This window comes from Zeugodacus cucurbitae, chromosome 3, assembly GCF_028554725.1.
Source record: "Zeugodacus cucurbitae isolate PBARC_wt_2022May chromosome 3, idZeuCucr1.2, whole genome shotgun sequence".
NCBI classification, from domain to species: Eukaryota; Metazoa; Arthropoda; class Insecta; order Diptera; family Tephritidae; genus Zeugodacus; species Zeugodacus cucurbitae.
The window spans coordinates 10,464,021-10,489,588 of record NC_071668.1 but is presented as its reverse complement, the minus strand read 5'-3'; the positions used below and the strand labels follow the sequence as shown (position 1 = coordinate 10,489,588).

General features: G+C 34.0%; 1 protein-coding gene across 3 annotated transcripts in view; it reads right to left on the bottom strand.

Annotated features, from left to right (window-relative positions):
- The window catches only part of Dock9_0 (dedicator of cytokinesis protein 9), a 65,117-nt gene that overhangs the window by 16,096 nt on the left and 23,453 nt on the right, over window positions 1-25,568 (bottom strand). For all 3 annotated transcript variants that reach the window (XM_011182031.3, XM_054226325.1, XM_011182032.3), the window contains exons 2-4: window positions 1,080-1,196; window positions 311-909; window positions 57-242 (exon numbers count right to left, since the gene is read on the bottom strand). In XM_011182031.3, the coding sequence (XP_011180333.1) occupies window positions 57-242; window positions 311-909; window positions 1,080-1,196 (902 nt within the window). The remainder of the gene's footprint in view (window positions 1-56; window positions 243-310; window positions 910-1,079; window positions 1,197-25,568) is intronic.

The following is a 25,568-nucleotide window of genomic DNA, read 5'->3' as shown; positions in this document are numbered from 1 at the left end:
CGAACTAAGCTAAATGGAACTTAACAGAACTAAACTAAACTATCTTATGATCTCACCTCCTTTTGAAGGACTTATTCCCGATATTCACAAACATGCGATCCGAACCGGAGTCGGGACCCTTCAACAAGTACCCCTGCTTTGTGATCGAATCCGCTTGAGATCGTGTCATTTGCTCGTCAATACGATCCTGATCGGCATCAATCTCATACACTTCCTCTATTAAAGCTTCGGGTGGATTTATTCTGTAAATTTAATGCACATTTAGAACAAGAAACCACAACAATACTATTTACATTGGCGCAATCTTTACTTTGGCAAATCATGACACGTGCCACCATAAGCGCTGTACTTGTAATGTATGAGATGATTCTTCGCACGATATGTATACAACGCTTGACGTGTGAAACGTGTACATTCGGCGCGTGTACCGCCACTGCTGCCATTGCAACTCATGCCATCCGCACCATCGGAGCCGTCCAAATCCTCATCTTCTTCGGGTTGTGCGAGTATATTCGATTTCAATGTGGACGATGAGGATGAATGTGAAGTGGAAGTTAAAATGCCGCCACCAGCAGAGCCGGCAGTCGAAAGCGCAGATTCATAGGAGTCGTGTGAGGAAGTTGGTGATTTGATGGATAACTGTATTTTGGTAGATGAACTCTGTGAGCTCTTTCTCGAGAGATTACCATTTTGTACATTCGAGTTGGATTGACTGCTAATTTGGCGTTGTGTCGTCTTTGGACTATTTGTGTGACTACTCTGACGTGAAATGGAAACACTACTTGAGCCGCCGTTACTGGTGCCATTAGTGCCACCATGTAAGGGGCAAATGATAGCTTCGTTAGGCGGTTCGAAACGATCGATAATTGATTTGGTATTTGTGCGTTGTTTGCGAGGCATGACGATTTCCTAAAGGGAATCAGAGGAAGGAGTACTTTTGAACTATAGATCTTTGCAAAAAACAGCTCATAAGCTTTTAAGCTTATAAGCTCTTTGTAAAAAGGCATGTATTTAAGACACTAAAAAAGAAGTTCTCAAATAATCTCTTTCTATACTACTAGCCAGTTTTAATTGCTTACCGACACATCGTCATTGGGATACATCAAGAGCTCCCGCTGTGGATCATTTTGTATAAGCATTTTGTTTTTCGCAACAAAACCCTCAAAATCGATAGGTTCCACCACATGAGATTTGCTCTAAAAAGAAGAAAAAAAAGAAAAGAGAGAAATTAATTATTTTGCTTCAATATAGAACAGTTTAAAAGTAAGAAATTACAAAAATCGCTAGTTGACATCATCCTGTTTGCCGCAAATTTACGAGCTGTCAAAAGAAATGTAAACAGCCGTGAAGTATACAGATAAAGGTCAAAGGATACGGCTATTACACACCCAAAATATTGATTTCATATAAAAACGAAGTCAAGGTGTCTTTTAAATGGAATCATTAAAGACGACACAGCACAGTTAATTGTAAGATATTATGATGACACGCAAGCAAAGAAAGGAAAAACATGAGAGGTATAGGAACAAAAACAAAAGTTGTTATTGCGTCGAATTGTCTTGTTGAAGGACATTTCGATAATAAAGAAGAAAATGTTAAGAATTTCGCATTATCATTGTAAATAAAAGCGTAGGTGCGCTCAGGGAATGTTCGTTGAAGCGCCATAGGGTGTGATAAATGAAATGAGTTTGTCCCTAATTTGATGGGCTACAATTTGTGTATATTATAATATGTATATTTGACATCTGGTGGGCAACGCTTTTGGAACCACAAGCGAATAAAATTAATTGACACTGATATGTTAGAAACATTTGTAAATTTGTGATATTCATAAGTTTTAACGAAGATGATGGAGTAAAAAAATAATAAACTTAGAGAAAACATAATATAGAAACAAATATGTGGATGATTCGAAGGGAATGTTTCTGTACTCTAATCTGGATATTTATCTCTGTCTGGATATCTACTAAGATGATTTTCTTATCAACAAAAATTGGAGGTCTCTAAAGTCTCTAAACCACTGTAGGACATTTAAGAAGAGATCTTAGCCATTGAATGCTATTGCTATTGAGATATTCTGCTTCGAAAAGCATTTTTATCTGAAGTGAATGAGAGATGGTCTTTCTTCTCTTGCAGTATACTCTGCTGGGTCTCACAAAGCTCATTACAACACATTACAAGACATCTCTCTTTGGTAATAAGGTTTCTGCCTAGTTACGATTGGGCTCTCACTGTAAGACTACATTTTTTTGACGATGTCTATACTCTCAATTCTTAATTATTACGTACACCATTGTATTTCCAAGTAACTTTAACTCTTTTAATTAGTATTATGTACATTATTTAGGAGAAATTTCAGTTTTCAAAAAAAATATAATCCAACTGAAATACATCCCCTAATACCGTTAGGCCAGAAAAATTGACAAAAATCTCTTCATTTTTTTTAATTACTAATTCCTTCACCACATTACAAAAATATCAAATATTCCGCCTACATTCTCCTCCCCTATGAATCATTGAATCATCATTTATCTAGCTTACTTCCATTTTCACTATCAACCAATTTATAATCCACCGAAAAAATTGAGATTTATTTCAAAACAAAAACGCCAGACAACACAAGCAAAAACACACTATTTTAATAGCCCACTTAGTAGTGAGAATATGCCGGCATTAGAGGCCCCAAAGCCATTTGGTTTAAAAACGCGGCAAACGCACAAAATTTATGACTACAAATTTCCTGCCTGATTACCTTAAAGTGCTGAAATATGGCTGCTACAAATAAGTACTCGAACTTAAGTGTCGATTTTCGAAGACGGCACGCTGCCGCTACTAAGTGATTGAAGGAAATTTCAAAGGCAAATTAGAAAAAAAAAAATGAAAAAACAGAGCACGAAAATATACACTCAACCTTTGACTGCCTGGAAGTGTCAGTAGTGCAACTAATTGGAAAAGCGTCCCACTATGTGAAGTGCCCACTTAATACGGCGGCCTTTAAAATTGGGATATCCGACTTTTCCGGTTTTATTATCTCCGCTTTTTGTATCATTATTATTTCTTTTTTGTTATTGGAAACTTAAACTAAACATTTTCTTAAGCGCACATTTGCTTACACAATAGATATCATATGCCAATGCTATCTATAGGTCTTTAGAACTTAGTGCTTATAACTAGAATATGTATAGAAACAACAACAAAATGTATATGAGTGCAATAGTTCGTTGTCTGTAAATAACCTTGACCGAATTTTCCCAAAAGATTCAGCGTCAGCAGTTGCCTCTGTTTATATTATCTAAGCATTGCCGGTCGCTCGTAAGTTTATGTTTTTGTTGTTGTTGCAGTTTTGTGTTGTCTGTCGTCGTTGGTCTCTTGTTGTTCACTCAAAAATGTTGCTACAATAATTTTCCCCAAGTGTTTGAAAGCATAAAAATAAAGTTGTATATTTTGTCTAGTGAGCGTTCGTTAGTTTATGTGTGTGTTGGTTTTGTTTTTGTTTTTGTAGTTTTAAATTTAATTTTTTGTTTTGTTTTGTTTTTGTTCCTCAGTAGTTGAGGGGGAGTTTTGAATGCAGCATTGTTGATTTTTTTCTATTTTACTATTTTTCGAAATACTTTTTCTTTTTAATGGTCCATAAATTAATTTCGTAATATTTCTTCATAGTTTTCTAAAATATGCTAGCCGCGTTTTGCTGAAAATACTTTAATTTAATGCTGCAATACGTTCTTTCAATACTTTTTGGTCTACAAACAGTATTCTGTAAAAATTTTGATGAATGAAAATGAACACTATCAGTAAAGAACACTGCTAATTGAATATCTATGAATCACTGTAACCCTTCATACGATAAAAAATGTTTCGCTGGAACATAAAAGAAACAGGGCACCTTCTGGTAGCAAAATTTTTTATAAGGTGATTTTTATTTCTAGAGAGCGAGATACATTTAAAGGAATACCATAACCCATAGTCTAGACGAAAAATATAGAGGTCCTGGTATATGATATTTCATACTTTGGAATATGTCGGGCAATACGAACTAAAAAATTTTCTAAAACATTTCAGAAACCAAAAAGATCTGCGACAATTTCTATCGAACAAACTGGGGTTCTGATCACAACAAATTGATAACCTGACTGAAGAATAACAAAATTTAGTAACAGATCGACACATTGTGAGCATGTGAGTTATAAGTCTGATACAAACTTGTGTAAGAGACCAATTAAAGTACTATTATTGGCAATAGATGTTCGGTCTGATACTAAAACTTACCAGCTGGATAAGCAATGTGTACAATGTATGTTCAAAAAATAACGGGAATTTGCTTTTTTTTTTTGGAATAAAATATTTTTCCTTTGCCTACATTAATATGGCTCTTTCCATAATTTCTCGTATGCTTGTAAAACGACGGCTCTCTTCGGGAAGGTTCTCTTCATTTTAAGAAATAGAAAAAATTCCACGGAGACATGTCAGGCGAATATGGAGGCTAGGGCATCATCAAAAATCTGCTCATTGTGTATGCCTTCTTCAAAGCCATTCAAAGTAATCGAACTTTTATCAACCACTCCATCTCCAGCACGTTATCACTGCTGTGGCGTTGCCATGGGTGCAGCGCGCACGTTTTGCTGACGTTGACGTCGGTCGTTGTCATAATACCACAATAACAACAATTCATCAGTAACGCCTTAATGCAGTGTCATTATTATCAACTTCAATGATAACGGGGTCGATGGCGATTATGCGCAGCAACTCACGACTATTATCAGCATTCGCACACAAATACAAATGAACGAATATCTCTCTCTATAAGAGTTGATTATCAATTTCATTTACATTATTCTCAAATTCATCAAACTAAATGGACGGACCATTTGGCGTGTGCAATTAAAGCGACGTTTACAGACGGCGAACAAAGTAATTAAATGCATGTATATATGGAGTATATATTGTTGGACAATATGTAACGGGTGATTTTTTTGAGGTTAGGATTTTCATGCATTAGTATTTGACAGATCACGTGGGATTTCAGACATGGTGTCAAAGAGAAAGATGCTCAGTATGCTTTGACATTTCATCATGAATAGACTTACTAACGAGCAACGTCGAATTTTCAGTGAATGGGCCCTAGAAAAGTTGGCAGAAAATCCGCTTTTTTATCGACAAATTTTGTTCAGCGATGAGGCTCATTTCTGGTTGAATGGCTACGTAAATAAGCAAAATTGCCGCATTTGGGGTGAAGAGCAACCAGAAGCCGTTCAAGAACTGCCCATGCATCCCGAAAAATGCACTGTTTGGTGTGGTTTGTACGCTGGTGGAATCATTGGACCGTATTTTTTCAAAGATGCTGTTGGACGCAACGTTACGGTGAATGGCGATCGCTATCGTTCGATGCTAACAAACTTTTTGTTGCCAAAAATGGAAGAACTGAACTTGGTTGACATGTGGTTTCAACAAGATGGCGCTACATGCCACACAGCTCGCGATTCTATGGCCATTTTGAGGGAAAACTTCGGAGAACAATTCATCTCAAGAAATGGACCCGTAAGTTGGCCACCAAGATCATGCGATTTAACGCCTTTAGACTATTTTTTGTGGGGCTACGTCAAGTCTAAAGTCTACAGAAATAAGCCAGCAACTATTCCAGCTTTGGAAGACAACATTTCCGAAGAAATTCGGGCTATTCCGGCCGAAATGCTCGAAAAAGTTGCCCAAAATTGGACTTTCCGAATGGACCACCTAAGACGCAGCCGCGGTCAACATTTAAATGAAATTATCTTCAAAAAGTAAATGTCATGAACCAATCTAACGTTTCAAATAAAGAACCGATGAGATTTTGCAAATTTTATGCGTTTTTTTTTTTTTTAAAGTTATCAAGCTCTTAAAAAATCACCCTTTATGTAAGTGTTTAGACCGGCAGACAGACAGTAATTTAAGCCATCAATGGCCATCAGCTGATATTTAGCGGTGAGCAATTTGGCTCTCAATTAGCAAAGCTGTCAGACAGCTGGACTGGAGATTGGCGGCGTTGAATTGGTTAGCGCGTCTTTTATGGGTGCTAACAAACATATTTTTTTCGTACCTTTTTCGATGTTTTTTTCGATTTTTTGTATTTTTTAATTTTTTTAATTTCTTTTTAATGTTTTTTATTTTTATTTTTGCAAACCCGCTTGAACGTGTTTTTTAATTGTCTTTAGTGAAATTGTTAATTTTTATGCAAAGCGTGCGCTCAAGTACACGAATCACTTTCATACCGGCACATCAGCTACATATTCGTGTATATACATACATACAAACATACATATCTACAAAGTGCATAGCTATGAAAGTGCTTCAGCAAGCTTCAATGTTGGCTCTTCAAAAGCATCTGTATAAGTACTCTAAAAATAAACAAACACCCGTATATATATGTTTGTAGTACCACCTTCAACCACCGCCAGCTTTTTTCGGTTAAACAGTTATTAAATAAATATGTGCGGCACGCGTTGCCACAAAATATTTTGCATTGCCAAGTCATGGTCTAGTTCAGTGCTACAGTTTTCATTAAAAAATTTTTTTTACTTTTAGTTTTCGCTTTTTTGTTTTTATTTTTACTATTTTTAATTTTTGTTATTTATATATTCATACATACATACATACATACATTTTTCTTCACCCATTCATTCATTCACTACACTTCACCGCATTTCAGTTCGTTTCCATTACGTTTTTTGCATGCCAAAATAATTTTGTTTCTGCTAAAAAATTTCATGGCAAACCGTTATCGATTTACGTACATACAAACATACTTAATATATATATAATTCATATAATGCCGGTAGTGTTGTTGGTAGTTGTTTTTTATTATTGTTGCAGCTGACCACAATTGGGGGCTCATGTGGTTGATCCAGCCAAGCGTGACTTCGTTATTGTGACTTACATGTTTTAATGGACTTTTCAGTTTTTTATTTTGTTTAATTTATTCTTAAAACACGCATATTTAGACTGTTCCCCGTTTTCTGGTTCTCTACGTGTTCATGTTTGTCTATATGCCTATAGTGTGATAGGGGTGTGTCAACATATCAATTCGGAGTTTTTCTGAAACTTAGATCGGTTTTCAGTAATTGATACTAAATTAGATTTATAACTAAATAGTTCAGTTCGAAATCCCGATTCTCTTAGGAAGTCAAGTCAAAATGTTCATATATCAACTTAAAAGGACCCTTGAACACTTGAGAGAATTCGGAATTCATTGATAGGATCTATTGAGCTCTCAATACAAGATAGAACTTCTAAAGGTCTATTTATATTGTTACTCCAAAAGAGGTTCACAGAACAGAGATTTAGTGTAAGAACAGAGCATAACTAACCTAATCCAGTTAGCATAGTACATCTTTGTTATTAGATTTGTAGGTTAGGTTAAGCTACAAAGCCACACATAGACCAGTTTTGGTCCTTAGCGATACCAAATGGAGTTCCGTCACATAGTCAATGATGAGTTGTCATCTTTTAGAATGCCAGCGCTTAACGAGAATTTTAAAAGGTTATTTGGGCTCACTATCAATACCTATTTAACATACCAGATTTGTAGGATCACTTTGGTAGAAGAAAAGTCATCCCACAATGGAAATATCTGCTGATCAAGTCAAAGGACTTTAGATATCACAAATACTTCTGCACTTTTTTTAATATTCACTCGTTGAGAGCTTCTATAAGCCTTTCTTCATTCAAAAAACGTTCCGTCGTTCACTTGCTACTTCCGTTTCCACTTGTTTGAGCAATTGTTCAACAATAAAGTAGAACCATTTCGTTTTAATTTCACCAACAAAACAACTCTGAGAGATACACATAGTGACACTTTTTCTATTCTATATAGCAGATTTTGTCCTGTGGCAATTTTTCGCAACCATTTTTAATTACAATTGTAGAATATTGCGTGTGGCGCCCTTAGACAATGCGACATTGCGTTGACCTTACGCAGTATCCGCAAAAGAGAGCATACATAAAGACTCGTACATACATAAGTATGCGGGAATACACGCTTGTTCGTGATACCCTCTAGGGAAATCTGGAGGATTAAAATTTTTAAATTATGTTTAATGGGAAATATCTACAAACTCGAAAAGGAAAATGCGTTGAAATAGATTTGGAATAAATTTAGTTTCTTTAATCTATATTTTTTATAAACATTTTAAATTTTACTCTAAGGGTTGAAGTTGGATGCGGTTTTATAAGATAAATCTTCGATATGACAGCCGATAATAAGAATTTGACAATTATACAAATAAAAGTATCATTATTCACTTCAGTTTATAACAATTTTCATAATAGAGAGAAAGAAAAAGTCTAAAATTGCCTCGAAAACAGTTATATCACGCCTATTTGAGAGATAGATTCTCAAAAATCTCTGATTAAACACAACTTTTTGTTTTAGCCCAATATTTGCTTGATAATCTTATGAATAACCTCACATTAAAAAAATCTCAAAAAGTAATAAAAAAAACACCGTTTATAGCGTCCACCTCTGAGGTAATTTAAAATTTTCCCAACAGGGTACGTACCAGAAATATTTACAGACAAGTGTAGGCACTTTTATTTACATACATCCGACACCGGAAAGGGTGTGAAAATGCGTGTCTGGTTTTAACCCTCAAAATAGTGAATTGTTTGCAGACACGCAAAATTTTCAACCATACTTCGATTTTGCCACACCCCTACCCCTTTGGACGTACACAATCACTGCCATCACAAATTTGCATTTCGAATGGTGGTGGTTGTTGTAAAGCGTGCTTGAGGGCGCCAACAGACACTTTATCGTTTTTGAAATCTTGCACATTTTGTGGCACTCGACGGTCGACTCCCGAGGTCGATCTTCTTCACTGAGATTCTTACGCATATTTGACGAATTTTGCAGGTATTTATTGGTGGGAGTTTGGAGTTTGGTTACTTACGTTATTAGACTAATGAGACAGGAATTTGCATGAGAATAGCTATTTTGACTTTTTGATTTTTTGGTGGGCAAGAAGAGAGTTAAGTAATTAGCGAATTTGAATTTTATTGAGGCGAAAACTGTTATTTTTTATCACTTTGTTAATGGAAAATGGCACAAATTATAATGAGGTTTGGCATTGTCTCAGCAGGGATGTAATGGTGTGCAGAAACATTTTTTTTCAACCTAACCTTACTTTATGAACCCAACAGATGGTACAAGAGATAACATGTAGAGGCTGCTAAATCTCAGTTGTATGTAACCTAACTTTATGAACCCAACAGATGGTACAAGAGATAGCATGTAGAGGCTTCTAAATCTCAGTTGTATATTTTCGCCAATAAAAAATTTACTCGATAATCTTTAAAATATAAAAGAATATATATTCATTCCCCTAGTAAAGAAAAATATTCATTCTATCTGAGATTTAAATTCTCCAATATAAACATGATTTACATCCCAAAGAAAACTTCCCCACAACAATTGAAAATTTGAAAAAGAAAAACTCTTGAAAAACTACAAATGCATTTACAGAATTCCATGCACCACTTGAGTCCAGCAACTACAGCGAGCACGTCTAATACTAGTTGTTGTTGCAGGAAACTTCAAACTCTAAGTGAAATCATTTCTATTATTGTGCGCATAGCACAGGAGGGTACAAAGTTTATTAGCAAAAAAAAACAGCAACACAACAAAAAAACGGGGCAAACTGCAACATTTAATTGAAGTCAATTAATAATGCGGTACGCAATTGCATTCAACGGATTCGCATTCGCAAACAATTCTGCAACAACGCGACCACTTCGCGGTTTTATTTTCATGATTTTCTGATGCCGAAACATTGGCAGTTGCTTCCGCAACTTTTCGTATATGAGTGTGTGTTTCCGAGGAGGGACGGAGAGAAAATGTTTTGGCTGGGAAAATGAAACACTGGGGCATAATTAATTTTTTATTCTACCGCAAAATTTTCTTCTTTTAAGCAGTATATGTATGGAAATTATTTGCGAATTTTCTATATGGAATGATTATCATTTAAGCCAAATATATCATCTAAATACATAATATATCGAGCCTTTACCGCCATTTTAGCGACAAAAACCAAAAACTTTTTTTTCAATTATATATGTAAATGTCTGAAAAGCATTAATGTATGAGAAATTTTAAATTACTACCACATTAATGGTTAAAAGTATTTAAAAAAAACCTTCTCCTGTAAAGTTTGGTTTTTGTCGCTTGCGCTAAAATGGCGGTAAAGGCTCGATATATATTGGAATATGGCGATTCTACTATTTGAGCCACCCTCGTATTTTGTATATATATTTGGCAAAAATTTCACGAATTCTTTCATATGATACAATACGTCTAAAATAATGCAATTTTGAAAATTCTATCTTAATTGTATAGAACGAAAATCGAGTTCTGACTGTATTAGGACGATTAAAAAAATTTTTGGAATGTTTTACGCTCGGAGTAATCTTTATATAGGCACTAGTGCTTAATAATTAGCAATCGATTTTCCAATAAAACTTCATCGAAAACAAAATTTGGGGAAGTTATTTTAATTTTGATTAAAAATATGAAAATAGTGGAAATCATATAAAGATAATAGCAACTTATTTCTGAGTAATTGTGAGTAATTATTTGTTTCAATATTGTTTTTTATTTTTCATTTAAAGTATCAGTTTTCATCAATAATAATTCAAACGAAATACTCATGGTTAATTAAATTAATTAAATTATGTTTTTAAATATTTTTTGTTAATATTTATTTTTATACTCTCGCAACAAATGTTGCTAAAGATAGTATTATAGTTTTGTTCACATAACGGTTGTTTGTAACACCCAAAACTAAACGAGTTAGATATAGGGTTATATATACCAAAGTGATCAGGGTGAAGAGTGGAGTTCAAATCCGAATGTCTGTCTGTCCGTCCGTCCGCCCGTCCGTCTGTACAAGCTGTAACTTGAGTAAAAATTAAGATATCTGGATGAAACTTGGCACACTTATTTCTTGGCACCATAGGAAGGTTGCTTTCGAAAATGAGCACTGCCACGCCCACAAAATGGCGAAAACCGAGACACATAAAATGTCATAACTAAGCCATAAATAAAGCTATGGAAATAAAAATTGGTATGAAGGATCGCACTATGAAGGGACATATTTGGATGTAATTTTTTTGGGGAAGTGGGCATGGCCCCGCCTCCTACTAAGTTTTTTGTACATATCTCGCAAACCAATAGAGCTATATAAACCAAACTTTCTGCAGTCCAAAAATGAAAGAAATCGGGTCCTAACCACGCCCACCTCCCATACAAAAGTTAGGTTGAAAATTACTAAAGGGGGTTAACTCATTAACGAACCCCCTTTCTGCACTCAGATTTTTTTACAAAATGGAAAATGGGCGTGGCGTCGCCCACTTATGGGTCAACAACCATATCTCGGGAACTACTCGACCGATTTCAATGAAACTTGGTTTGTAATAGTATCCTTACATCCCAATGATATGTTGTGAAAATCGGCCAAATCGCTTCACAACCACGCCTACTTCCTATATACCAGAACTTTGAAGACGATCTGAATCGTTAACTTTACAATATATAAAGTAAGCACTAGTGAAGATATCGGTGCAGAACTTTGCACAAATACTATGTTAATAGTGTGGCAGCCCCATTCTAAAAATCGCCGAAATCGGACCATAGGTTTTTAAGGCCCCATATATCGAACACGAGGACCTCGGTGCTTCTAACCTAATATTATGGTTTCCAACTTTCAATGGACTTTATACAATATATATGACGAATATGTGGGTCAAATTGTGTATTATATAATCTAAAAAATAAAGTTAAATAAATAAATTGCGAGAGTATAAAATGTTCGGTTACACCCAAACTTAGCCCTTCCTTACTTGTTTTAAATATGTTTTTAAATATTTTTTAACATTTTTTTTTTATTTTTTTTATTAATATAGTACAATTAAATTAAAAAGTAAAATTAATTAAATTATGTTTTTAAATTTTTTTTTCAATATTTTTTGTTAAAATTTATTTTTTTAAATATTTTTTAAATTTTTTTTTAATGTTTCTTTTCATATTTATTTTTTAATATTTTTTTTAATAATATAGTACTAAAAAAATTTTAATTTCAAAATTAATTAAATTATGTTTTTAAATTTTTTTTTCAATATTTTTTGTTAATATTTGTTTTTTTAAATATGTTTTTAAATATTTTTTTTTATAAATTTTTTCAAAAGGCTAAAATAATACTTATACAAAAATATTAAAAAGAAATAAAAAAAATAATAATAATTTAAAAAATATTACAACAAAAATTTCCTTAAAAAAATTCCATTAAAGATTTAAAAAAAAAGCCGAAATCAATATTACTTTTGCTTTATTATTTTTATGCATGACCCACATCTGCTTGCGCACTTTAAAGCGCAATTAAACGCATTCCTTGCTATCCATATGCGTTTAATGTTTCTTAAATCAAAAAGTCACTGCTGCCTGCGTCCACCAACTTGATCCTAACAATGCAGCGCATGAGAAATTAACCCCGCAATCACTGTGGCGAATGCAGTGCAGCTACTTAGCGTTTACCAGACCACTTCAATGTCTTCTTTTCGTGCAGTTTTTGTTGTAATTGCTTGGATGTACATTTGTGTGTGTTCTGCTGCTTATGCATATAATTTTTATTCTACTTTATTTTTGCCTGATTTATTTTACTCTTTTTTTGGGTTTTAAGCTTTAAGTGGCTGCATTTAAATACAAAAGGGCACCTATCAATTCAATCAATGTGCAGAGATACAGTGTTGCCACACTACACACATACACTCACTTTATATGCTTAAATATAAACATACGTATGTGTGTCCATGAAAGTGTCTGCCTTCACTGATTTGCTACATTTCTTTCGAAGAGTTGAAAGCACTTCACTTTCTGCTTTTACTTCTCTACAAATTCTGATGTGCGCGTTGCTTCAGTTCAATCTCAGCTACGCTTTGTTACCACCAGCCCCCCACCAACACGTAAAACCGAGTCCACACTTTGAAGTGACAATTTTAGTCATTGTTCATTCGTTGCGATAGCAAATTACGATGTTCTTGTAATGTCAATCAAAGATTTGCATTCTCAGATATAAACATACATACGTACATAAGTGAGTATGTGTAAGTGTCTGTGAAACCATTCCACTGATAAGCATTTGCATATCTATATATATGTTGGTCTGCTCGTGTTACTTAGACACCAGTATATTTGTTTGTATCTCTGTCTATCTCTATGTAGAAATTGCAATTAAAGCATATTTGTTGGCATTCTTCTCTGGGAAGCTGTTGCGGCGCAGTCTTTAGTGGCTGCTGGACCACCAGTGCTCAAGCAATTTAAAGCATGAATTATGTGCATGCTCAGCGTGATATGTGTGTAAGATGTGTTGTGTAGAAACGAAATTCATTCATAAAGCGGTTTTCACTTGAGTACTCTGAAGTTGCATATATCATTTAGATATAGAGTCATTAGACATACCAGCGTGTTCTACTTGAAATGGACGTTAGATTAGAATAGTGTATGGATTGTCAATTGTGTGTTCATTGTTATGCAATAAATAACATAGAATGCTGACTCTGAGTATAATTTAAAGGCCTTACATTGTATATACATGTATTTTATTTAGATATATTCTCCAGTGATCCAAAAGCTAATAAACACTACTACCTACTACCTAAGACAGCTTACAAAGAGATCACCCGTAGTCATAAGAACTCCAGAATACACTCAACTAGAAAAAAGGTAGATTATCAACCTCCCAATATCGCGTACAACACTATGTCCCGGTCGGCACATTAACATATTTTCGGGGTATTTTGATGCTTTCGAGAGAGAGGATTAGCTTGTAACCAGATATTCTAAAACAGAGCTGAAATCATTGTTCCAGGTTCCATTAGATTATTCCCCATCTAAGCATCACTTGAAAAACTTCAGTCTTTTAATCTTTTTCTTCTAATTTAATAATTTCAAGAATTTCGGTTTCAGTAGGCTTTACTTCAGAAAACAGACTGTATGAATGCTGTGGAACTAACAGGAAAACATCAAAAAATGTACAAAATGAGTTTGGCTGATATAAAACGAAGTTAATAGAGATAACTGACACTTTGAATACAACAAAGGAACGTGCGTATGTATTTTACGAGGGAGAAGGGAAAGAAAGTGTTTTGACTGGTGAAAATACAAAACTGGGGTTTGATAATTATTGTTTCTTTCCCAAAATTTTCTTCTTATATTATGTATGGAAATTATTTATGAATTTCTAGACTGATTATTATTTAATCCTAAAATATCATCTGTCATCTTAATTATAAGTATGTGTCGGAAAATGGCGATTCTACGTGCTATTTGAGCCACCGTCGTATTTTGTATATATATTTGGCAAAAATATCACAAATTCTTTCATATGATTCAATACGTCTAAAATAATGCAATTTTGAAAATTCTGTGTTAATTGAATAGAACGAGAATCGAGTTCTTGCTGCATTAAGAGGAATATAAAAAACTATTGGAATGCTCTACGCTCGGAGTAATCTTTATGTAGGGACTAGTGCTTAATAATTAGTAATCGATTTTCCGATAAAACTTCATCGAAAACAAAATTTGGTGCAGTTATTTTAATTTTGAATAAATACATGAAAATAGTGGAAGTCATATAACGGTAATAGCAATTATTTGCTTAAATATTGTTTTTTACTTGTCATTTAAAGTTTTTAAATATCAGCTTTCATTAATAAGAATTCAAATGAAATACACATGGGACAAAAGACAATGATCCCACGTCATTTCTATTTTTTTAAATTTTTTTTTTAAATATGTTTTTTTAATATTTTTTTTAAATAATTTTTTTTTAATATTTTTTAAAATATTTTTTTTTGAAATATTTTTTTCAAATAATTTTGTTTTTAATATTTTTTTTTAAATAATTTTTTTTTAATATTTTTTTAATTGAAATAAAATTTATTAAAACGCAAAAAAATAAATAATTCTAAAAAATTGTTTAAACAAAAAATGTTAAACCAAAAAAATGTGTGTAAATACTTTTGACTACTGTGAGTCTTCAGTTAATTTGCTTATTTCTCCGCCATATTTCTAGCTATTCTTGCCAAACCGACTTCATTCGCTCGGAAATAGATCAAGGTTTACAAAAACATAGCATTTTGTTACCCTGCGACAACAACAACAACAAGCGAAAGCTTTTTGTGTGAAACTTGTAAAAATACGTCCGATGTGTAAATAATTTTGACTACCTCTGTAATTCATAAATATTTGGGGATTCGAGAAAAGAAAATTTGATGCCGATAAAATCGATCGATGGACCGTGTCACAAATCAATAAAATTATTTGCGAAATTTCGACAGTTGAACTTCGAATGGCTTACCGCTTATCTACATACCCAAAAACATACCGAAAGTCTTAAAAATGCCAAACGTAGGAGACTTGCGAATAGAACAAGCAACTGATATAAATCAAATCGAATGGTTATACCAATAGACCAATATCCGCATGCCCTTTCTACTTTCACATTTAAAATATCTGATGACGGCGCATAGTTCATACATAGACAAGTAGATAAGCGACGAAACGAAATCTTTATAACTGTCAAAACTGTAAATTTTTATTTAAATTCGTAAATTTTTTATATAGATTAGGGTTTAGTGAAACGATTAATGTATTTAAGCCAACCAACAACAATAAAAAACTAATGCAACTGTAAATCTATGGAAATTTTTTAACAGTTTAAGGCCTTATATAAAAAAGGCGATTACAACTTTTTACTTACAAAATCACATTGAATGCATTTCCAAACAGAGAAAAAAGCGCTTTTCAGCTTTTCCATAGAAAAATAAAATAAAAAGTAAATGCAACTAGTGCAAGTCTAAGCCTATGTTATCAAAAGCTATGGTGTAATAAAAAGTATCTAATGCCTGTATGCATCTATGTATGTATGTATGTCTGTATGTATTAGCGCGCTATCTATTATGACCAAAATGTGTCACTAACAAAGTGTGAATGACATTTGAAAAAGCTGCAAATTTATATTGGACTGTGTCAACATAGCTTAGTCGTAAATGCAAGCATAAATACAAATAAACACACAGACAGACATACATATAAATATGTATGTATGTATATTTTCCACCAAAACAATAGCTAACATCAATGGCGTTGACATGTTAATAGCAAAAAAGCAAAAAAAAATTACAAGAAGGATAACAAACTTTGCAGCTTTACAAATACACTAGCTTAAACTATACAAATATACAGAGATATTTACATATAACTCCATATACTAGTATATATTTAGCTGCATTTTCGCGTAAACTATGCAAATTTTTCTATATATATGTACATGTGTATATATTCTTGTGATGAGCACGTTTGCTCCCAAAAGACTGCGGAAATTTGAACAAAGGGCAGACAGCATGCAAAAGCAAATATCTCTATATACTCGTACTTGTTTATGTGTATGTTCCTATATTTATACAAATGTGTAGGTGTGCAAGTCAAGCAAGGTTCACAAAGGAGTTGCTGCTGCAGCATCTCAAATAATCGTCAATTTTAAGGGACATAGACAAAATTTACTCCCAGCAGCCAGCTTATAAATGGAAACGAAAGAGATAGATACATAGATATATAGACAGACTGCTTCGCCTGTACAACAAACAAATTGTAAATGCATTCAACTTGTTGGCAAACAAAACGTTGAATGAATGTGTGGACCTCTAAAGTATTAGACAGGGTCGTTTCACCGAGGATTTCAAAAAAATTTTGAATTTGAAAATTTTGGGAGCAATTTATTTTTTCATTAAATTATTAATTTCAATATCAAATTATTTTCTCATCAAATTATTAATTTTTAAATTGAAATTTTCGGGATCCTGATTTTTTAATTCATAAATATTATCTTCAAGAATTTCATAACAATTTTTGAAGTGAAAACTTCTTATAGGCACTTAGGCACTTTTGTGGGTGAGCATTTTCAGCCGTTTTCGCGACAGATGAGATTTTACACAGATATACACCAGATTGAGTACTAATGAAATTAGTGCACTAACTCATGAGCCAAACAAATTAGTGCAAATGAGTACTAATACTAATATCAAAAATGACAAAGACTCATTTCCACGCAACCAAAAAAAAAAAAAAATCATAGTATTTCTACACTTATATGTGCCGTCAATTTAAGACTCAAACGAGTGTATAGTAACAATTTGATTGTACTCACTTATTCCTTGGTCTTAATTACATGTCAATTCGTACGTGCCCTCGCTACAGACAAGATTGAGAGTTTTTTATATTATTTTAGAATTGAATATTAAATGGAAAATTTATTTATTTAAATATTTCATTTCAAATTTATTGATTTAATTTCTACATTTCTCTATCGGTCCGATGATACTATGGTCACATTTTCTACAGATCATATGGAAGTGCATGCGAGATATACCAGTATGTTTAGCACTAATGTTTCGAATATTGGTGATATACATATGTATTTCCCAATGCCATTCTAATGGACATACAGTAATAATGGCTGCCGTTTATATTTCACCAAAACAGTCTTTACAAGCAATACGAGAGTTCTTGTATTCAAATTTACTCAATTATTCTAAAGCTGCTTCTGCACTATGTATGATGAAAATTAATAGAAGATTTGATCAGATGTCATAAATCAATCATTAATTGAATTTTTATATGAAGAATTTGATTTAACGATGTCCAATGATCGCAATCTTAGCACAACAAAATACAAAACTACTATTGATGCAGTATTCACAAGATATATAAATTGATTTAAATTAAAATTGTTCATTTCATACTTTAGTTACCATAGACCTATTGTTTCAGTTTTAGAATTTGATGAAAATCCTGATAATAATGATGAAAATGCTGATAATGATAATGTAAGAGCTTTAGTTCTGCTTTCTCCAGACTGGATAAGGAAGCGAAACGTATGGGTCTGGTGGTGAACGAGGACAAGACGAAATATCTCCTGTCGTCAAACAAACAGTCAGCGCATTCGCGTCTTGGCTCCCACGTCACTGTTGACAGTCATAACTTTGAAGTTGTAGATAATTTCGTCTACCTGGGAACCAGCATTAACAGCAATAACAATGTCAGCGTGGAAATCCAACGCAGAATCACTCTTGCTAACAGGTGCTACTATGGACTAAGTAGGCAATTGAAAAGTAAAGTCCTCTCTCGACGAACAAAAACCAAACTCTACAAGTCTCTCATCATTCCCGTCCTACTTTACGGTGCAGAAGCGTGGACGATGTCAACATCCGATGAGACGGCACTAGGAGTTTTCGAGAGAAAGGTTTTGCGGAAGATTTATGGTCCCTTAAGAATTGGCAACGGCGAATACCGCAGACGATGGAACGATGAGCTGTATGTGTTATTCGACGACATAGACATAGTCCAGCGAATAAAAAAACAGCGGCTACGCTGGCTAGGACATGTTGTTCGAATGGATGAAGGTGCTCCAGCTCTGAAAGTATTCGATGCAGTACCCGCTGGTGGCAGCAGAGGAAGAGGGAGACCTCCACTCCGATGGAAGGACCAGGTGGAGAGGGACCTGGCTTCGCTTGGAATAACCAATTGGCGCCAAACTGCCAGAAAGAGAGATGCGTGGCGCGCTGTTTTGGACTCGGCTATAACCGCGTAAGCGGTGTCTACGCCAGTCAAGAAGAAGAAGAAGAAGATCTGTTGAAATTATGGTGAAATATTTTGTATTTACTATTTACTAATATTTAATCATTTAAATAAAACCACTTCCTTCGAATATAGTTTCTATATTATTATACTTCATGTCCATTCAAAAAGTGCCCATATTGCTTTGATAAACTTAATTTTTATGTACAATTTTTCATAATCATAATTAATCATAATAATAATGAACTAATTATTTTCCGTCGAATTAATAATTTTTGTGACGAAAAATTATCCCGATTTTTTAATTAAAAAAAAAACTTCCAAAAATTTTATAATAACTTACTAATAATTTTTCCACCGAATTAATCATTTTTATGGCGATTTTTTTTATTTTTTTTTTTTAATTTACTAATTATTATTCAAACGAATTACTAATTTTTGTACCAAAAAAATTCGGATTCCCGACTTGAAGTTATTAAAAATACCGAAATCTAGGGATTTTCATATGAATGTTTTAATAATTGTTAAATTTAATATTTACATGATAATCCCGAAATTTTGGGATCACGGAAATTTGCAGCAATATCTGAGGGGTTGCATTATGAAATATCATCGGCAAGATCAACTCTGTAGGGCAACGATTTTAACCTATACTTTCAAAAGACCCAAAAATCTTTAGCTTTCTGGAAATGTATTATTTATGAATTCTTTTTAGTATCATTTAGCAACCCGCTCTAATGTGGCGCGCTTTGCAACATACACATACAAAATACTAGTATGCAATTTTAATGGGAAAAACTTTCAAATGTTATTTGCGTGAAGATGACAAACTATCAACATCAACAACAACAACTAAACAAACAAAACACAGTTATTTGCATACGAATGTTTCATGAATTTGTACCATATTTGTATTTGTATTTGTAGTTGTATTTGAAAGCGGCAAATGCCATTGCAGTCTTCGATGCGTATGTGCAACAACAACAAAGCAATCATAAAAACATCGTAGATATGCGTCTATTATGCAATTTAAATATCTGCACGCAGGTAATGTTATGCGTTTATGTCCGTATGCGCGTATATATAAATATGGGGAATGGCTATTATGAAAATATGTGTATGCAATTAGTAGCGGTAGATTACTAATACGCCTATAAATACATACGATTTGCTTAGTTATAAATGCACTGCGAATTGCAAAACATGCGACAAACGAAGAAAAAGAAAGAAAAGAAAAAAGACAACTTTGGGGTCTTATGTGCTTTGCACCACCGGCAAAGCACAAAAAAATTTTTTATTGCGGAATCACCAATCTGGAGCTAAAGATGTTCCAGAACTCATTTAACTCATTTCTCACGCTTTCTTTTTGAGCCTTTTCTAGACAAGAGCATTCTATATCTGTTAACCATTTAATGTCAGTCGTAAAGCCTTTAACCCATCTTCTTTAGACAATTTATCACTTGAAACGCCAAAATTCTGGTAAATTTGAGATCTCATTGTTGCAATGTTAGGATCTCTTAATCATGTAACTCTTAAAGTGCTCATTCGTAATGAAAACACGATATTTCGAAAATCGTTTCCTACATTTAGGCGTTTTACATAATAAAATTTCCTGTAAGTGTTGTCCTTTTTGGTACTGTTAGTCGTTGAACTAAGAGAATTTTTTACGATTTTTGACTTGTGACAAAATTTATGAAGCTAAGGAAGATTGCCTTAACCAAGCCCAAATTCTCGAAAGTTCTGTTAATACAAAATCCTGGATGACTTTTATCTATATTTTTTGGGTATTATTTGAGGCCGATATAAAAATAAAGTCGAATTCGTATCATCGCTAGAAAGCATCTCAGATGAGATCACATCTAGAACCAAGTTTTATTCCATTCGAAAATATATATTTTAACTACAGTTCCTAGAACCTGAACCGAAGCAGAGTCGGTGATAGAAAAAATTTCAAAATCATCTTAATTATATATTTGTTGATTCAATCCTTTCAAACAGAAAAGTCAAACGCATACAGATCCACGATAAAAACTGCCTTTCGCCACACATATGACGAAAAAATATATATAATCCGACACACAAACAAAAAAACCAGTTGCTTTGCGGCTTTTTTTGCTTTACGCAATCCAGGCCTCAATTCAATTCTCAGAGTGCACCTGATATCTTTTTCCGCTTCTTGAATTACCCACTGACACCGTGGATTTCCAACGAACTATGCGAACGTACGAGTGATGGTCAGTAAATGCCAACAACAAGCAAACAGCTGGCGGGTGACTAAGGTGACTGGAGCGGCGCGCTACGAGCAAAAGTAAGGTGTATTTAAGTTTGTAACATGTTTGTTTAAATCAGCTTTGTTTATTCTTGCAAATATGTTTATTATTTGTGGGGAGTAACGAAAGAACCATTATTTATGTACAAGTTTAAGCGTAACAATGAGAAAATGATACAATGTGCCAAACGGGCGCGGTAAAATTCTACAGAAACGTTAATTGTTTAAAAACACGACAACTTTCAAGCAACTTTAAGTGCAAAATAAAAAAGAAAAAATGCAAGTAGAACGAGACTATTGCAAAATGAGATTAAATTTGTTTTTTTTTTTTTTTTCAATTAACATAAATTGAGGAAGCGGCATTTGCAAAAGTGGCCGCGACACAGTGTGCGGGTATTACAAGTTATGTGCGTAAAGTTTGTATTGAAGATTTCGAAGTAATGAAGTCTAAATGGATGTATAAGCTATCTACGGATATCAACTACTACATTAGAACGTTCTCACGAGAGTCACATCTGCGTAACCGTACCAGAATCATAGTTTTATCCGATCAGCAGTGACTTTGTTGTGTAGTATGTCCAAGGAAAGCTAACTAGGAATCTTTCCTTAACAGTTTTGACGTTAAAACAACTACAAAAGCAACTATATGATTAGGAACCCTTCTCTTCAGTTAAGTCAAGTAAAACTTTGGCTTGCTCCTTCTCTTCTCCAAGGAATAGACCTCAAGATGGCTAAATTCTATAGTTTAGTTTAAATTTTGTCTAGTCCGAGTATGATCTGTCGAAATACCAGACCCGCTAATGTTCTTCTAAGGGATTTCATTTAACAATTAAGCAGAAAACCCCGACTTTAGATCGGTCCAGATACGCGTTGAAGTTATCAGTATGTCCTTAGACATGGCTAATGAACTGCGTCGGATAAATGTTCCACCACTGAGAGTATTTGACCTAGACGTCTACAACGAAAATTCAAAGTTGAGACCTATCCTTTTACTAGAAGCTATCAAACAAAGAATCTTTACATAGTTCTTCAGAAAATCACGTTAGATCTCATTGATACGGATATATGTATGTTCCCTATATTTCGGGAAGACAGATGATAGGTCAAAGAAAAACGGAACAAAAAGTATTATCAACCTCGAGGAGATGAATATCATAAATAACAGTCGGACAATTTTTTGAAAAATAATACCATGGAAGATCTGTCAAAAAATTTTTGATACTGAAATTAATACCACATGCAACACTGTGTCACAGATAGAGTTGTCCATCAGCGCCAAGCGGTGACATGTCTGTCACAAAAAACGCGCTTGTCAAGTGAAGTCATTTGGCAGTCAAATTGTATGACAGTTAGTTAGTTGATAAGCGGTTAGCACAACTGCGAAGATAGTTTTTGCCACCACAACAACAATATGTGATGTTGTTGTTAAAATTTCAACGCATTTGCAAAACTTTTTGCTGCGACTCCTAAGTGGAGTTGTCAATTTATTGTCTTTCACAGCAAACATTTTTTTTGAACCCGTTGGTTTTTTGTTTCAACTTTTTTCGTTGTAGTTTGACTAGGTTAATTGCTAATTTAGACTGGTGCGTTTAAACGCTCGTAGTGACTCGCGACTAGTTTTACGAGTCATTATTTTCTTCTTTTTTTTTTTTGAGTGAGGAAAGCTAAGTGACAGTAATAAGTACAACTCTAATACAACAAACAAATGATAAAAAATATCATGCTATTAACGGCACAAGCTTGACTATTGTTTTTCACACTACTGTACATGCCTCACTGGCAATTAAATTAAATTGTTTGCGTTATAGCAATGAAGAACACCAACTACGCAGTCAATCAATCATTTAGCAAATGATGTATTTATAAATTTATATATATTTCTTTTCTATTCGCGTGGGAATTATCTCTTAAGCTGCTACGCTTGGAAGCCGCCGAAATAAAAATTACCAAAAGTGTGCACAAGGTTAAGGTTGTTTTGACTGCTGGTAGGCAGCAGCAGCTTAGCTCTTCGCTTGCAATTTTTCATTGACTACTTTGTTTAGAATTTAATTGGTCACAGTTGACAATGCATTGTGAGTCACTGGCGGAATTACGTATAAAAAGTTAGACAATTTGGTGTTATTATGTTAGACCTTGCTCACTTCCGATTATTGCTTTGAAAATAAATTGTCTGTCTGCTCGCAATCGCTGTGCTTGAGACTGATGATTTATAGTTTTGTCTCCAATTTGTAGACTTTATTTTTTGTAAACAAATAGAAAATATGAATTAAAACTGTTCAATAACAAGGTAACTGAACCTTCATTGAGTTCTGAAAGTGATCACGATTGCGTTAATATATATGATATATAAGTTCCGAGACGGCTAATTGTCAAAGTGCCTATCAAAAAAATATTCGATATTTATGTTCAAAAAATAACGGAAATTTTCGTTGGAATAATTCTCAAAATCTCTTTTGAGGACATCCTTTGGCTCATTCAGCGATTTCTCGTATGCTTATAAAACGACGGCACTCTAAAGGTTCTCTTTATTTTTGGAAATGAAAAAAAATCGGACGCAGTCATATCTGGCGAGAATAGAGAAGAGTCTGGGGCATCGTTATAGTGTTGACCAAGAATTCACGAACAAACACCGAAGTATTTTTATACCCTGAACAGGGTATATTATGTTTGTCACGAAGTTTGTAACACCCAGAAGGAAGCGTCGGAGGCCCTATAAAGCATATATATAAATGATCAGTATGTTGAACTGAGTCGATGTAGCCATGTCCGTCTGTCTATCCGTACCGTCTGTCTGTATGTATACGAACTAGTCCTTCAGTTTTTAATATATCGTTTTGAAATTTTGCAGATGTTATTTTCTCTTCAAGAAGCTGCTCATTTGTCGGAACTGCCGTTATCGTACCACTAAATCATATAGCTGCCATACAAACTGAACGATCGGAATCAAGAGATTGTATGGAAAACTTCCGCATTTTAATACATATCTTCACGATATGTGGTTGGTTGGTTTGAGTTATTGTTCATAGAAATAATTTAATCTCCGAAAAAATTGTTCAGATCGGTTCACTATAGCATATAGCTGCCATACAAACCGAACGGAGAAATGCACCTGTGAAGGGTATATTAGCTTCGGTACAGCCGAAGTTATTTTTTTTTTTTATTTTTTTTTTTTTAACTAAGTTTTTAACTAACGAAAATCGCCAAGCTCATAAAAAACACGTTTAACCTTAATTTTTCGCAATTGGACTTTTGGAGAATTGAAAATTCCCGTTATTTTCTGAATATACCTTGTACCTTAGTAAATTGCTACCCCAAAATACCTTTTATATTAGGGATATGATTTCCTATATCAATACTCTCGATGGTCCCTTCCAAAATTACGTCGGAAGCCATTATTGGTCTATACTTCATAAAAATAGACATTATTCTTATCAGAAAACCCTCTATCTGCTAATGACATTATCATCTTAACACTTCAACATTATAGTTGAAATATCTATTAGCCTAAAATAAAGACTAATTTCACTCATTTGTTCAACACCAACAATGTCACAAGTGCAACAACCCAATTGAACTAGTTGGTCGCTTAACTGTCATACTCGGGTCATTTCTTTCTATTTTCACTGCACGCATTATTAGAGTTGACATAATTATGAAGTATTAAACATTAAACGGTCAGTCATGAAAACAACTTTTTCCGGCTTTTTGCGCTCAGGGAAATTTACCAACAGCTGCACCGTTACAAATCCATCAAAAGAATACAGTGCTTGAGGTGGGCACCGTTAACTTTCTAAATATGGTGGCATATACACCTTAAAAAATAGTAACAACAACAACACTATACCGTCAAATGACCAAATGTCAAGTGCCAAACCAACACAACAGCAGACATAAATACGATTTGTAAACGCTGACAAGTTGGCGCTATGCCCCAGCTACCAGTTAAATGCCAAATAAACAATGCAACGGTATATCATACAGTATATAAGTTGGTATGTATTATGAGCCAACGATCAGCTGTTACTTTGTTGTGGTTGATTTCAACTAAAACTTCACAACAAAACCAGTCGTTTAACTAACGGTAGTCGGCGTACGCACAAAAGTTGCGGCTGCCATTTCAGCCGTTCGTCGAGCGCTACCTCATTTAGTCTTATTTTTTCAAAGGCCAACTGAAAAAGGTGAAACCAAGCTTGGTTGGCTGAAGGTGGTTAAATAAGATAGACAAGCGCAGACATTTAGTTCAAGTTTTCTCCGATCTTTTTTTTTAACAACGTTTATATCCCTAAAATATCTCGACAGCTCTTAATTGGAATGTAGACCCTTCCATGCTGTCTTTGGTGTACTATGACCACGCTTCTTCGACTTTTTTTTAACCCGGTTGTATATTATTAGATCCCTGCTTCGTCTATAACTGTCAAACGTTTTCAAAATCGGTTAGGAATTCTAAAGAATCCCGAATCACGTGAAAGGCATCCATCGCATGGAAGCTTAATGTTCAAAATCGCCCTAAAGTTGATATTAGATCAGCTGTTCACAGCGTCACACAGCGTTGCTTTTGCAACTACAAAAGTCACAAACTTATCGCACTACCCTCGTCTCTCTCTCTCTTTTTCATTCACTGGAAATTTTCTAATCAAAGTG